The 17,011-nt window shown below is 41.0% G+C and overlaps 3 protein-coding genes across 3 annotated transcripts; all 3 read right to left on the reverse strand.

Moving 5' to 3' along the window:
• Nucleotides 1-3,300: 3,300 nt before the first annotated feature.
• On the reverse strand, nucleotides 3,301-4,245 carry LOC311004138 (olfactory receptor 10J4-like; the record flags this gene model as incomplete). The annotated part of the gene is made up of 1 exon (XM_083996087.1): nucleotides 3,301-4,245. The coding sequence occupies one exon, from the start codon at nucleotides 4,243-4,245 to the stop codon at nucleotides 3,301-3,303; it is 945 nt and encodes a 314-aa protein (XP_083852213.1).
• Nucleotides 4,246-4,317: 72 nt separating this feature from the next.
• Nucleotides 4,318-8,218, reverse strand: LOC311004139 (olfactory receptor 4D6-like; the record flags this gene model as incomplete). The annotated part of the gene is made up of 2 exons (XM_083996088.1): nucleotides 4,318-4,333; nucleotides 7,467-8,218. The coding sequence occupies 2 exons, from the start codon at nucleotides 8,216-8,218 to the stop codon at nucleotides 4,318-4,320; spliced, it is 768 nt and encodes a 255-aa protein (XP_083852214.1).
• Nucleotides 8,219-13,110: 4,892 nt separating this feature from the next.
• Nucleotides 13,111-14,001, reverse strand: LOC311004140 (uncharacterized protein; the record flags this gene model as incomplete). Its single annotated transcript, XM_083996089.1, has 1 exon — nucleotides 13,111-14,001. The coding sequence occupies one exon, from the start codon at nucleotides 13,999-14,001 to the stop codon at nucleotides 13,111-13,113; it is 891 nt and encodes a 296-aa protein (XP_083852215.1).
• Nucleotides 14,002-17,011: the final 3,010 nt, after the last annotated feature.

The following is a 17,011-nucleotide window of genomic DNA, read 5'->3' on the forward strand; positions in this document are numbered from 1 at the left end:
GTTATACAACAGTTAGTTCCGACCGGTCCCAACCGAGCAATTTGATTGGACAACGAGACATTCCATAGTGCTGATATACAGTATAACAGCACTGGGACTTTTCACAGACATAATCACTCCGCTGTTCAGCTGGACAGGAGCTAAGTCAGAGCCAGGCTCCCCATACAGGAGCTGCTCCATCTCTCTGCTGCTGCTGCTGCTGTTGCTGCTGCTGCTGCTGCTACAGTTAGAAACCTGAACATTAAAACCTGGACCTGACCTGGTCCGTCTAATTGGCGATAAATCTCTACTAAACCCGGCTGGAAAAAAAATCGCCGCGGGGGCAACTACGTTTTGACGGTGATGTGTTTTGATATTAGCATTAGCTGTTGTTAGCCACGTAGCTCAGCTACTTAGCTTCAACTGTGTTTATATTGATTACATAGATGATGAACAAATGTAATACGGTATCGATAACGTCTCTGTATGTCTTCACGCTGGTCCTGTTGCTGCGGTGCTGATCAGACACGGGCTCAGAACCAGAACCAGCACTGGAAGCAGCTCGGTGGAGAAGCTTGTAGCTAGTAGCAAGCTAGTATGAAATGTTTATGTGTTGCCTGGCAACAGCCTTGTCTCCCTTCCAGTTGCGGAACTATTTCTGTTGGCGGAGCTAAAGAAATGATTAAATAAACAAACAAATCATAATCTCTTGTAGTTTATTAGCCTACTGTTCTAAAAATGCGCTCGTAGCACTGTTGTATAAAAGCAATATCACACTCGAGGTCGTGCTGTTGTACTGTATATCAGCACGGTGGGATTATCTGCGGCACTCGGCCTGCGGCCTCGTGCCTACGACCGAATCACAGCCGTGCTGATATACAGTACAACAGCACTCCCTCTCGTGTGATATTGCTTAAATAAACAACACGAACAGCTCAGTGTTTTCACAGTCGGAGTTTCTTACCGAAGTATCATCACGTCGCTAGCCTTAGCAAATAAACGCAGGATCAAACATTGTTTTTCTGGTTGCCAAAACATATTCTATGCAAATATAACCAACCTAAACACGAACAAACAACCTTAAACAAATTGAAAAGGGTCTTGAGTTGTCGTTGCAACTTGGGGCCGATCAGGAAGGGCGGAGGACCGACACGACCGGGGGTCTCGGTCTCCTGGTACCTGTGCGGGCCAGGACCGAGGAGGTCAGCAAGACCGAGAACTAGTCTGCCCCGGCCGTCTTTAATGTCTTGAGAAACACGTATCTTTCCACTGTCGCCTGCCGCCACGAAGTGACGCCTCTCTTTCCCCAGAAGGAGGTCCAGTTGTTATATCTGGTGAGGTTTAGGTTTAATGGAGACACACTATTAATAAAGGCAAGTTCCAAATAAACGCAGGTCCCTAATAAACGCCTGTTGATTTGAGTGATCGCCTGGGCCTTTATTTGGTGTTTTCCGGTATACACACTCACGACAGGAGGCGGTGTGTCAGACAAACAATGCAGTGTCATTATTACGCGACAGTTAGGGAGACGTTCAAAAAGTACCGATAACAGTATCGTTTGTCCAGAATCTTAACGGTACTCTGGTACCGACTAGGCTTTCCACCGATCTGATCGGCTATATCGGATCGGCTGATATTTAGCATTTTATGCAATTTGTGTGATTGGCTGTAATGTCGTAATTAATCGATCCGATCAATGACATCATCGTAGGGCTGGGCGATAAAACGATAACGATGTGAGACGTGGTTGATAGACAGTTGACAGACAATACAAATAGCCAGTGACAATGAGAGTTGTGCCATGCTTAACCAATAATAAAGCCACAACAGCCATGCACGTCAGCAGAGGCTCGGGCGCACACAGGCGTACTGTGCCGACCTAAACACTTCCCTGACCGAAGCAAGTGCTAATGCCCCCCCACGCTTAAAGCAGAAGTGAGTGATATATTTGTGTTAATATAAGTCTTAAATAGTTATATCTTCCGACAGCAATCACTTACATAGAGTGTTTGGACCGAAACACGGGTCTCTCAGTCACTCTGCTCTGCTCTGAGCCGAAGAGAAAACATTTATCGTATCCTACAGTTTTTATCCAATGAGGAGAGAGAACGGCATGCAGGGCTGTGTGTGCAGCCAAGGAACGCCGTGAATGTGGTGACGTAGCAACGAGGACTGTTATGGTGCGTTCAAGGAAACTCGTATTTTTCCGACCGTGAAGTGGTACCAGTTCGATCTGGTACGAGTTCACCGGTTGGAAGTTACGAGTGGCCGTTATAGTGACTTTCACCGGTAAAACAGGTCGGAAAAACACGAGTGGGTTGCCTGGAACGCTACAAAGTCGTAAGTTGTGACTTGAAGCTGTAATTTACGATTTCAAAAGCCTGCCTGGAACGCAGCATTAGCGAAAACGACCGGATCACTCACTTCTGCTTTAAGTCTGACCCAAGACACTGGCAGCACGGAGAGACAGTGCTGCACTAACAGGGATCCCCCCTCCCTTTTTTCACCTTAGATCATAACTGATTACAGTTGAGTCAAGCTATCTTGTAAATGTTGTCTTTGAAAGATGCTTGAATATAAACAATATATAAATATATATATATAGCATATACAGTATATACTATATTAAAATACCTGTTTTATTTATCTGAAACTGTTGTGGAATGTTCTCCATTACTTTTGTTGATAGGACACTAAATAAACAAGTTATTTAAATAGACATATTGCTCCCTCACGTGATCAGATCGTGATCGGTTATCGGCTTATTGATCGTGTAAAGCCTATACCAACGCAATTAGGAACTGGGACCAAAAAATACCGGTCCACGGTATCCATCCCTCAGCCTAACTGTACTGTCTAGTTCTGCTAGTCATATGTCACCTGTTGGTCTTCATGCTGTAACTGACTCACATTCTGATACAAGAGCTGAAAGACTTGAAGCATTAACATCACTGCTACTAAAAGATTTTATTAGTCTGATTTGCATTTACACTATAAACAAATCAATCATCTGTCTTTGAGAAATAAAAGTTTAAATATTAACGTTCACATAAATTCACTTTTAAAATTGATTTTTCAACATCAAATGTTCTTATTTCCACTCTATGATCATTATGAGCTTAATCGATACAACCAGAGATACTGGTCCTCATTAATATCATCACTACTGCTAAACATCTGTTCTAACAAAAAACAAACAATCAAGTTGTTGAGGTTGACAATGATCATTATTGTGTTAATAATAAAACGTATTGTCAGAAATACTTTTCAAGGATCAGACAAATGACATCCCATCATTTGAAGAATCAGTGTTTTAACAGATCATTTCACATGACAGAATGACTGCACATTCAAACCACCAAGGAACCTCTTCAGGTGTTTGGAGATTTCTTTCATTTTCAGTCCGTATATGATGGGATTAAAGAGAGGATGATACAGAACCACTTGTAATGTCATTATCAACCGAGCTGTTTTTGGGATGTCAGATTCCAGTCTGAGTATGATGATGTCATATGTACACAACAATGAAAAATTGACCAAAACCAGCAGGTGAGGTAAACAGGTCTGTGCAGCTTTGGTCCTGACCTCTCTGCTGCTTCTATAGGAGATGATCAGAATCTTTATATATGTGAAAACTATGTAAAACATAGGAAGGAAGACAATATTGAGCATAATAATCACACCAAACATTGAAAGTCCTCTGGAGCTCACACAGTGAAGTTTGTGAACTGAATTGTTGCAAAAAATTCCCTCCAAAGTAAAATGACAGACTTTCCTCTTGGCACTCAATATGGCCGATCCTGCGACCTGAGAGGCAGGAAGCAGCCAAGCCAGAGCCAGGAAAACACTGATCGTGCTTCTCCTCATGATAGTTGCATATTGCAGAGGTTTACATATACACACATACCTGTCATAGGCCATGGCTGACAACAGTAAGAACTCTGAACCGCCTAAACTGTAAAATATGAAATATTGAAAGTGACACACTGGGTGTGATATGACCTGTCGTTCAGATAAAAAGTCAATCAGCAGCTTTGGGTAGATGACGGTGCTGTAAAGAACAGAGTTCACCAACAAAGCTGCAATAAAAATGTACATGGGCTCATGGAGGTTTTCATGAATAACAATGAGGTAAACAATGATGGAATTGAAGAAAATGATTAGAATATATACAATAAAAATAAATACAAAATAAACATATCTGTATTTTTCAACATCTACATACCCATTCAGAGTAATATATGTTATGTTTATGTCATTATCCATTGAGATAGGCAAGCATCAATTGATAGATTTGTGTCTGTATTAAATGGCTCCTCTGTTCACAGTTAGCCAACTTCACATTGGTTCATTGCTGCAGAGCAAAAAGAGCACGGTCTGAGTATGTGAAATGTTTTTATCGGGCAGTTTCACCCCTGGTGGATGTCATTAAGCTCTTCTTCTACGTGGACAACATGTTACCAACTCAACCAAACTCTGGAGGGAAAGCTTTCACAAGACACTGAGGTGTATTAGTGCAACAAAGTTGGTGTTTACAACTAATGGATTTGAATTCTAGTTGCTCTCCTTGTATTGATGAACAGTCAATACAGAGATCAACAGCAGACACTTGGATTGCTTTAGACCTTACAGTGATCTTGACATCGAAAGAACTTCAGTCCTAACTGTTTGTCTTAAGCATGAGAGTCGCCAGCGAAGGCCCTATTGAAATCGTGATGTTTATTTTTATCATTGTTCCGCGTCTTTAATTGAAAAACAAACTTCCACAACATGGAAATGTATGCAGTAAGGGACATGTGATCATTTGCCATGTATTCAATCAATCGTATAGATAATTTTTCATACAAAGAAGGCAGCCCAGAGTGCTTTATATAATACAATTATTAATAAATATTAATAAATTAATAAAACACACACACACACTAACGTTCACAAGAAAATCGTTTCCTATTAAAGGGATAGTTCAACATTTTGTCAAACTGGCCCATTGCCATAATCCCTATAGTCATAGCAGTAGGTTTGTTACCTTTAATTGTCGGTGCAAGCTATTTTTAGAACGGCGGAGCAGAGCCGTGAGCTGCTCAGAGCTACGCTAGCCTACGGAGGCTCATGGGATTTCTTGGTTTCCCTCATCAAACTCATCAAATACACAATCCAACAACTCCACAACGCTCTGGTGGACAAGTTGTGAGCTGCACATTCACCACGCTATGAGATGATAACACAACGTTACCAGACAGAGTTGTTAGCCTCCATAGCGTAGCTCTGAGCAGCTCGCTTGGCGGTTCTAAAAATAGCTTGCACCGACAAATAAAGGTAACAAACCTACTGCTACAGTATGACTATAGGGATTATGACAATGGGCCAATTTGCCAAAATGCTGAACCATCACTTTGAAAGAAATCAATTACCTCAACAAAAATGGCTTGATGCTCACATGTTTGTTATTGTATTCTACATGTGTGGCATCAGTTTGACTCTCAGTGCTCATAGGGCCTTAGAACAACCAGAGGCCCTTTGCTGCTTCACTAAAACTAAACACTTGATTTCAATATTCTTATTCAATATCAAATATAAGACTGCTAATTAGTGGCTGTTCCAAATGAATATTATCCTGCTGCTTTCAAACCATGTCATGAAGGATATTACCTTATATGTCTTACTTCTATTGTGATTCTAGACACTGGTTTACTTTTTTTTTATCCTACTGCTGTTGTCAAGAATTTTCTTTGGGGGTGAATCTGATCTGATCTTTTATACTTTTAGGATGTTTTCCAAAGAAGGGCCATCAACAGCACCACAAGTGTGTTCCAGCTATTTTCCTGTCCCTATACTTGCACTGGAGAGATGGAGAAAGCAGTACAGTGTCTACAAAAGAAACACTCAATGGAAATGTCAGCAGTGCAGTGTAGGCATCTGCTTACAGCTGGGCAGGAACTGCTGTTTGCAGTACCACCAGAGCCAAAAACGTCTGGACCCACTGTGTATTATAGTTCATAGATCATATTGTGCATTCAAATTATTTTATCCATGTATATTCTCAGTGCCTTATTGAGTGAAAACCCCTAAAAATTTACAATCCCATATGTATCGGGAAAAAGACTGTTTACTGGAAGCAATGGCTTATGAAAGGAATATGTAATGTAAATGACCTATACTCTGATAGAGTGTTTATTTCTTTTTCAGAACTTAAGAAATAATACAATTTGGAAAGTAAAAATAATTTTTGGAAGTTCTTACAAATCAGAGACAGTATAACTAAGGGTCAATTCATTCAAGACAAGAATCCAGTGATGGAATTTCTTAAATTACCTGATATAACACGCAGCTGTATTTCACAAAATCTTTAATGGGTTACAGGAAAACATCTGTCAAAATTTGAAATATATCTGGCAGAAAGACCTAGGATGTGAATTGAATAATGAAACCTGGCTAAGAATATTAGCAAACTCAAGGAAATATATAAAGGAGGCTAGGGGGAAATTTACCCAGTACAAACTAATACATAGGTTTTATTTCACCCCATCTAAACTCTACAGAATGGGCCTGTTAGCTAATAATTTATGTTGGAAGTGTCAAGAAGAAACAGGAACATACTTGCATGCTATTTGGGAGTGTAAATTCATTAACCCATTCTGGGAAAAAGTGCTTGAATATATAGGGAAATGGGTGGGGTTAACAATACCGATGTGCCTACTGGGAGACCAAACAGAACTGCCCAATATACCAAAATATAACCTTGTAGTGATAAAGTTAGGGGTTGTTACAGCTGCTTGAATGATTCTCCGAGTATGGAAAAGTACATCCTCTCCAGAGGTTGAAAAATGGATAGAGGTAATGTTGGAGGTTGTATCATATGAACACATGTTAGCCAGAATCAATGATGATGTGGATAATTTCAAGAGGTCATGGGACCACTTTCTCAAATGTAATGATGTGACAATGTGATGACTGACTGCACTGATGTGAATGTAACTGATGAATGTTTAGATTGGTTGTTTCAAATATGAGCATTTATCATGGGCCGTTATATACCTGAAAACAATACTGTCTGTTTGTATATGTTTACATAAAAATTAAAATAAAAAACTTTAATGACAAAAAAAACCCCCCCTGAAAATTAGATTCAGTTTTTTGTTGTTATTACACCCTGTTATAACACCTATATCATACAGTATAGAAAAACAACTGCAAGATGTTGAAAGAAGAACTCGTCCTGAAAAAATGGACAAAAGCACATACTCATAGCAGACTGTATGACACTTTTATAGCTAAAAAACAAAAATAATTCGAAGTATCAGTCTTGACAACGTTAGTTCTTTTTATCTTGACAGAACAATCTCTTCAGGTGTTTATTGATTTCTGTCATTTTCAGTCCATATATAATTGGATTAAAGAGAGGATTATATAACACTAACTGTAAAGTCATTCCTAGTCGTACAGTTTTTGGAAAATCAAATTTCAGCCGAACTGTAATGACTTCGTACCCAATCAAAATGAAGTAGTTCGTCAAAACCAGCAGGTGAGGTAAACAGGTCTGTGCAGCTTTCTTTCGGACTTCCCCACAGCTCTGATAACAGATGATGAGGATTCTGGTGTATGTGAAAATGATGAAGAGTACAGGAACACCACCCAGAGTGATAAAACTCGCCACCCCATAGACAGTTATCGCTCTTGAACTCACACAAAATAGTTTGTAGATTGAGTTATTACAATAAATAACTTTTACAGTGAAATCACAGAGCTGCTGACTGGCGACCATTATTGTTAGTCCGACAATCTGACAAGCAGGGAAAAGCCAAGACAAGGCCAGGAAGATTACAATGGTTCTTCTTCTCATGATAGTTGGATATTGCAGAGGTTTACATATAGACACATACCTGTCATAGGACATGGCTAATAACAGTATGAACTCTGAACCCATTAAAACATAAAACAGAAAGAATTGAAAAAGACAGGCTTGATACGATATGATCTGCTTTTCAGATAAAAAGTCAATCAGCAGCTTTGGGTAGATGTTGGTGCTGAAAAGAACAGAGTTCACCAACAAAGCTGCGATGAAAATGTACATGGGCTCATGGAGGTTTTCATGAACCCAGATCAGGTAAACAATAGTGGAATTACTTAAGATGATTAAAATATAAACTATAAAAACAATCATAAAATAAAGGTACCTGTATTTGTGAACTTCTACATGTCCACCAAGAGTTATATATGTTACATTCAATTCTTCATCCATTAAAAAAGGTAAATACAAACCGATATGAGTTAAATTAAAAAGGTTAGATAATAACACAGTGATTCATGAATGAAAAGGGAAAAGTCTCACTTTGAAGCTTCCAATAACATGTCTCCTGTTCTTTTTTCTTTAGTGTGAGACCATGTTTACCTCCACACCTCAGAATGTCAGAAACTGTTGGAGTCTGATGTGAAACAGTTTTATCAGACACTTCACCCTCCATGGATCTCATTAAACTTTCCACTAAGAGTGACTAACATGGAAACGACTTGATCAAACTCTGGAGGCCTGAATCCACCAGTGCTGTTAGATCTGCTCTACACTGACTTTAGTGATCCATTGAAATATCTGTCTAAAGAAACAGTATTTGCTCTCATCCTTAGTGAAATGGTATCATTCAATACATGCAAATAAAATCTTAAAGGACAATTCCTGGCAAATTCAACTGGGGGCTGTATTTTCCTAACATTTTAGGTCTAAAAGAAGGAATCTGAAGGTTTTCAGTTTAATTGCTCCTGTTTTGCGGTAGTTGTGTCTGCCCCCGCATCGCCACGGCAGCAATGGATGGGAGCGGATGCAAGTTCCGCTGCTTAGGCTGTTTCCATCCCTCAAAGCCACAGACAGCGTCAGATGGAGACTCAAACATGCATGCAGAAGTTTATTTACTTCAAGCAAGCCGACATGTTTGTAAAACTAGATCTAATTCAAAGTCTCCCGGAGACTCGCACGAGACCCAAGTTGCCGTGCTCGGTGTGTTCACATGCAGTGGGAGCTACCATTTGTGTCATATCAACTCTGGACTTGCTTGAAGTGTAAATTTTTTTCCACAGACAGCGTCAGGTGGCCACTCAAACATGCGGCGAGAAGATTTTATTACTTGAAGCAAGTCAAGAGTTGATATTCCTGTGTTTATGACACAAACGGGAGCTTCCCACTGCACCTGAACACACCGCGCGTCAACTTGGGTCTCGCGCGAGACTCCGGGAGACTTTCAGCCCCCAGTTGAATTTGCCTGGAATTGTCCTTTAAGTGAGAGTAATGGTGCGTTCAAGACAACTCGGAAGTCGGGAATTAACGAGCTCCGAGTTGTAAAAAACGAATTGAACGGCGTCGAACTCGGAAATTACAAGTCGGAAACTCGGGTATCATTTCAGAGCTCCGATTTTCCGAGTTGACGTCACCGCAACATAAAACATGGCGGCCTTCATCTTAAACGGTAAGGTAACGGTAAATTTTAAGTTATTCGTTAAGGGTTTAATGCATATTTTTGTGTGTGTGTCATTGTAGTATATGAAATACGTTTATATTAAGCTGTGATTATTGTATTGTGTGAGCTACTTCATCGTCCCCCATCCCCCCAGCCTTGTTTTTGCTAATGTTAGTAGGCTAATGTTAGCTAATAACACTACGTAGTCCGGTGTTGTGTACGGGGCTAACGTAATGTTAGATTTTTGACAACACCGACCGTCTCCGCTGTCTTTCTCAGTGTACGCAGATGACGATGGCACACTGTGGCGTGATGAGGCAAAAACCCATCCTTTCCTTATGGATGACAACTTGACAGGTGCTGTTAAAGTACATGGTGAGTGTCAGGGATTTTTCACATTCTACACTACATAATCAAACAGTGACACAGTGGTAATTTGGGGGTGAGGAAACGTTTTTGGGAAATACTGGACATGGATGTTTCTACAGGTTCATAGGCTATTGTTTGGTATAAGTCATATTTATTATTTTAGAAAGCTGCATACTGTATCACCACCCTTACAGGTAACATTGCAGTTATTTATAATAATTAAACAAAAATAATGACAAGTATTCCTTTATCTAGGTGTTGAGGCCAGTTGTGAGGGAGAGCCGCAGCCGATGCAGGTAGAACAGACCTCCACAGTCCCCCTGCCACCCAATAATGGGTTCAGTAAGGCACACACTCTCTACTTAATTGGCTTGATGCGCCAGCATTTAGAGGGTGACGCCAGGGGTTTACCAAACAACCTTGCTGAGCTGAATGCCAGAGTCAAGTCAGCCAAGGGGGGAAAAAAACATTTCTGGATGGACATATCAACCAAGCTGTCCTCCCAGTTTGAGGAGACCTTTGACCCAGAAAAAGTAGCAAGGAAATGGGCCACCCTAGAAGAAGCATACAAACAAAATAAAAGACAACAATCGCACAACAGGGAAAGGCACAATGCGTTTTCAGTTTTATGCAGAGTTGGATAGTCTGTTGGGGGATAAACATGACATTGACTATCCAGTTGTTGGCACAGCGGAGGGTGTTGAAATAAGAAGACCTGATGCTGTGGGACTTTATGATGAAGACTCTACGAAAGAAGTGCCAACCCAACCCTGTCAGCCGACGCCTCACCGGCGCAGAGGGAGAGCAGAGGAGGGCCCTCTCCTGGGGTTCTTGAGGGAGTCGGAGGCCGCCAGCCAGACCAGGCATGAGGAGCTACTCGGACAAATGAAATCCTCACAGGAGTCTTTTCAAAAAATGATGAGTGCCTTCCTCAAAAAGTTTTAAAAAGGACTCAGAGCCACACTCTGACTCTTGTTTAGTTTGGGGTAAAGGACTGTTCTGAAATCTGAGATCCCTGTTTTAATAAATATATTGTTATTAGTTTGCTGATTTGTTCCTACCCCACTACACACAGACACCTACACACATACATAGAAGTCCAGATATAGAGTAGTTGTTGAAATAAGCCTGTTCAGATAAAAAATGTAATATGTTATAAGATTACTTGAAGATTACTTGAATGAAATAAACACTAAAAAATATAAAAACCACAATTCTGTGTGTATCTTTTCATTTAAAATTGTATGGTGTTTGTATTTACTCCCTTTGCACGGGGCCGGCTCTACGCAGGGGCAAGAGGGGGCAGTGCCCCCTCAAATAAATGTCTTGCCCCCTCAAATCCAAATTTTAGAAGTTGAGAAAGCACATTTTAATATACTCAACAAATGTGTATATTACCAAAGAGAAAGAAGTTAAGTTGGGGGTTCAGACATCCCTCTATCTAGACATGCCGGTAGTCCGACACTTTTTGATACCGCTATTCCGCGCGTCTCTTTTTTTTTTTTTTTTTTTTACAGCTGCGATACCCAGGCGCGTCTCTCTCTCTCTTTTCTTTTCAGCATGCCTGTCACCGGTTTGATGAGGGAGTGATGTTCTTAATCTCAACAACTAAACTATCAAGCCACAAACAAAATTGACACACATGATAAACAAACAGAACTATGTTGCAGTTTGTTTGTCAAGTTAACCTGTCACCTTCAGCACCACGGACAGCGCCGCGGATGAGCCGCGGAGAGCTGCATCTGTGAGCGTCTGGGCTTAGGGCCTGGGGCCTCATTTATCAAAACTGTAAGTAAGCAGTGTAAAACTGCTGCTACTAAATGTTTTGCTTAGCCCTACGGCGAAAAGACACCCATAATATTTACACCTTTTTCAGATCTATCAAACTGTGCGTGCACAACTCTCAGCAATTTCTCAAACTGGATCCAAGAACGGTGCGCAGTTGCGCACGTGAACGCACCTCCGTCCCCGGAACGCCTAGACACAACCATATATGGTCAGCACATGCATATTAATTAGCCATGTGCTCTGTGGAGCGACAACAAAGTGACAACGAAGGCGGAGGGCGGGGAGAAGAAAGCGAGATAGCTACACGGCATCGGGCAATAAATCAGTCAGAAAAATGATCTTGCATTTTAACAAAGCTACAATAAAAACAAAAACCTCCCAAATCTCAACAAAAGGGAGCAGAAAGAAGAATAATCTTACTCTTAATAATCTTAATCCTACAAATTGACAAAATTATCTGCAGTAGCACAAAAATCCGCCGAAAAAGGGACAGTGTTCTTTTCTAAAATGTTCTGTCTCCCCCCCTCCTCTTCTCAGAGTACACCAGAATGCTTCACTCACATTTTAAAATCACAAAAATTTTCGGGGATGCCCCCAGACCCCCCTACAGGTATTTAGCTACTCACCTTTTTCACCCCCTCTGGGTTTGCAATGCATCTTCAGGTATACAGTATGCACCCCCCCCCCCCATATAATGTGGCTCTTTGCATTACAACAGTAAAAAATTTGGGCTCTAAGACCCTGGTTGGCCACCCCGACCCCTAGTTGGACAGGTCTGAAGGTAGAGGCCTGACAAAGTGCAATCCACTTCTCCAGGTTGCCGTTGGACACATAGCCAACAACCCAATTCAATGAAGTTACTATAAGCACAGAGAAAGAAAAGTGCTGGAGCATGATGTGTTCACATGATGCCCCCTTCACATTTCTGACTGCCCCCTCATATATGCCTGCCTAGAACCGGCCCTGCCTTTGCATATATCCACTTTGTATTTGTGAACAGAGGGGGGCAGTAGGGTTGTGCAGATGGCAACAAATTAAAGAAAAAGGCAAGTAGATGTCTCTTGTCACTCTCAGTTATGTTTGCTTTGCTCGGGACATGGTCAAAGCAAACAACTGAGACTGACAAGAGGCATATACTTGCCTTTTTCTTTAATTTGTTGCCATCTGCACAACCCTACTGCCCCCCTCTGGCCACACACACACATATATATATATACACACACACACATACACACGCTAAATTAATGTATATTTAAATTTTAAAAATTGGTAGCTGTACCTCCCTCCTTTGTTAACAAAATTTTCACAAACCTTTGTACTCTATAACACAATATTTTGATCAGGGAGAAAGATTTACTAATGCTACGGTGTGTGACCAAACTGGGCAACAATGATGCAAATATATAAAACAAATCATTAATTGATTCTTCATTTTAGGTTTAATTGACTCATTTTTGTTACATTAAGTTCAATTTTCATTCAGTTCCTATAATTCGGGTCATCTGCGTCCACGTTCACCGTCAGCTGCTCACAGATTATCATCATCCTCCTGCCTTGGACAACCATGAGGATGTTCATCACACAAGTAGAACATGGACATGTTATGGAGCGTGCATGCTGCCACAATCATCTTCACCACCACATCGATTCTGGTGTTTTGGAGATCCCGCATGCGCCTCCACTTACATTTCATGCGCCCAAATGCGTTCTCGACAATGACCCTTCCACGACTCACACGGGCATTCTGCTGCAGGTCAGCATCTGTCAGGGCACCAGTGTCTCTTTTGGGGGTTGTGATGAAAGGGAAGGCCTGGCTGATGTAAGCGCTATCCCCCAATAGCTTATAGGTTCCCATTTTTTCCTCCCAGCTGGTGTAAAATGCAGAGGTCTTCAGCATTCGTGCGTCATGAACTCTCCCTGGTGGTCCGGTGAAGATATCGGTGAATCTCCCCCTTTCATCTACGATGCCCTGAAGCAGGACGGAGAAGTATGATTTGCGATTTATATAGTCATCGCCACAAATTTTTGGTTTCTGTATTTTTATGTGGCAGCCATCTATCGCCCCAATGATGTTGCTGATGCTGCACCCTCTCTCAAATGCAGCGCTTATCGCCGTCTTCTGGTAGTCTTCTGGCCAGGTAATGTAAGCCGGTGCCAGTTTGCACACTAAATTCAACACCTCCAGGAGGGCGTTGTGGGCTGCTCCTTGTGAAACATCGAATTTATCTGACATTTCTCTGAAGGAATTTTGATTGGCCAGGTACCACAGAAACATCACAACTTTTTTGAGTATCGGAATCTCAGGGCGACCTCCAGCCTGATGGTCCTCTTTTAGGCCTTGCTCCTTTAACTGAGCTGTTAGAATGTCAAAGTGGGTACGACTGATTCTGAGATGCCTCCTGAATGTGTGTTCATCCATGTTTAAGAGGACATTCCAGGCAGTTCCAGTCTTTAAAACTTTGGGAATGCACCCAGTCTGGATTTGAAAGGTGATTGCTCTACTGAAAGAAATTATAGGCAGTTTCAGATAATATGATAGTATAAGTATATTGATTGGTTGATTGATTGATTTTAACAGATTTTAAAATACAAATAGGCCTGAAGACCACAAAAATATGCATGTAGAATTTGAATTTATTTATTCAGGATAGCCCCAAACATTAACGTAATTAACAAATAGAAATAACGTCATGTCTTTCAGATTTTATTGTGTTTAGATTCCTCAACAATGTTATGGGTTCGTACACATCTGCAGGGACAGCGTGTGTCATAAGCTGAAAGACAAATATGTACACAAGCAGGAAAGCTGATGGAAAAAATAAAAGAAAGAGGCAGAGACGGCAGAGCATCTTTTGTGGAGGAAATACATCAGCCGCGGGCGTTCAGCACCGGGGAGAGCTCCAAACATCTCTCTCTCTCTCTCTCTTTCACGGGCAGTGACACGCTGTCATTCATTCATTTCAGCACTGAAACAGCGGACAGCGGCTTGGTAATATTCAGCACTACTGAGACAAAAAAATATCAGCAGTTCACTCTTCACCAATAAATCCATGGCACTGTCCATATGAGGCAGAAAGTTAATTTTCTTTTCTTTTGGATTGTTTTTTTTTGCATATTACGGATGTCACTAAATTGAATTTAGATTTGGCTTTCTGTGGATTAGCTGGGGTTAGAGGGAAAGCCCTCTGTGTCTGTATGAGTGTGTGTAACGTTAACATGTTTCACTGTATCTCTTCCCCCCCTCCTTGACTACCATTTGTAGCGGAGCTGTACAAATGATACAGATGATACAAAGTCAAGGGAGGAAAAAAAAGAAATAGCCTACAGTGAAACACAGGACACACACACACACACTCATACAACATTGTTGAGGAATCTAAACACAATGAAATCTGAAAGACTTCACGTTATTTCTATTTGTTCGTTACGTTAACGTTTAACGGTAGTTGTGGTCCTAGGAAATAACGTTTAACGGTTATCTAACGTTAGGTTATAACGGTATATGTAGACACTCACCTGCGGCGTCTCCTCTCCTCTTCATTTGCCTCCACAATAAACATAACTTGCTGCTGCATAAATTTCTCATATTCAGCCATGAGCAACAATATACCGAACTTCTTTCTGGTATCCATGTTTTCTTCTTTTCCGAGTTCCTGCGGTGTGAACACCATCATGTCACTGAATGGATCACAGGTGGATTCAGGCCTCCAGAGTTTGATCAAGTTGTTTCCATGTTAGTCACTCTTAGTGAAAAGTTGAATGAGATCCATGGAGGGTGAAGTGTCTGATAAAACTGTTTCACATCGGTCTCCAACAGTTTCTGACCTTCTGAGGTGATATTGATTTAAGGCCATATCGCCCAGCCCTAGGTTGGAGGTTTGATTCCTGGCTCTTCCAGGCTGCATGTCTAAGTGTCCTTGGGCAAGACACTGAATACACTGCATTTACCCTTTGTAACACTTGAAAGGAAATCAGAATGGAGGTATTCAGGAACCTGAACAGATGCTCCAAGTCGTCTAACAGCCAAGATCCATAGATTCATAACTAGCAGAGTGAACGGACAGCCCTTCTTAGAACAACCAAATCACATCTGTGGTTTTCTTTGAAAGCCAGATCCGGTACAAAGTTTGACTGAGCAGTGATGCTAGTGTCAAAATGTGTTTCTGATCATTGCATCTCATTGTGATGTTTATTGAACACAAACTGCCGCAATTTTGAAATCTGCTCTTGCAGGTTTGGCGCTGTTAAACACAGATCGCGTTGCAAGTACAGCTCATTCATCTTATATTTAGCAACCGGGGGAGAGAGACGCTGGATGAGGTGGATGAAAATACACAGCTGTAAAGTCCACGTAAACACACTGCATGTAAATGCACTGAGTGTTGCTGACTGGCAGATTGTTCTGCTAGAAGCAGTCAAATATTATTAGATAGATTAACTAAAGATACAAGGGAGCATTGTCAAACAAAATGCTATTATATTCTGGCAGACTGTTCCTCTGACCTTTAGCCTCATCAGTGTAAAGAAGCCAAGATGAGTTTAATGTGCTCTTGTCTCAGTTCTAGATGTTAACAACCATTCACCCAGGAATAAAGAAACAAATGTGTATATTACTAATAGGGTTCTGTATTTGTGCAGTTAATTTGAGCTAAATTAAACATTCACAGGAGAGAAATGCTGGGTTTTGTTGTAATGGCAGAAAACTGAGCAGTTATCACATTGAGTAGGCCGATAATCTTCTTCACTGCATAAAACACAAACCCTTTAAAATACTTAATATCATTATCGACCAGGATGACATTACTTAATTTTGTGTAAACATATCAAACGCTTGAGGTGTTTAGATATTTCTGTCATTTTAAGTCCATATATGATTGGATTACAGAGAGGATTATACAAAGCTATTTGTAAAGTCATAATTAATCGAGGAACTTTTGGAATATCAGATTCCAGTCTAACTATGATAACATCGTATGTGCACAGCAAGGAAAAGTTAATTAAAACAAACAGGTGAGGTAAAAGAAGGAATCTGAAGATTTTCAGTTTAATTGCACCGGTTTTGCGGTAGTTGTGTCTGTCCCCGCATCGCCACGGCAGCGATGAATGGGAGTGGATGCAAGTTCCGCTGCTTACGCTGTTTACATCCCTCAAAGCTGCAATGTCTTTTCACAGACAGCGTTAGTGGCGACTCAAACATGCACCGAGAAGTTTATTTACTTCAAGCAAGCCGACATGTTTGTAAAACTAGATCTAATTCAAAGTCTCCTGCGAGACCCAGTTGCCGTGCACGGTGTGTTCACATGCAGTGGGAAAGCTCCCGTTTGTGTCATAAACACAGGAATATCAACTCTTGACTTGCTTGAAGTGTAATTTTTTTTCCACAGACGGCGTCAGGTGGCGACTCAAACATGCGGCGAGAAGATTCTATT

The sequence above is a fragment of the Trachurus trachurus genome (genome assembly GCF_905171665.1).
Source record: "Trachurus trachurus genome assembly, chromosome: 21".
Taxonomy (NCBI): domain Eukaryota; kingdom Metazoa; phylum Chordata; class Actinopteri; order Carangiformes; family Carangidae; genus Trachurus; species Trachurus trachurus.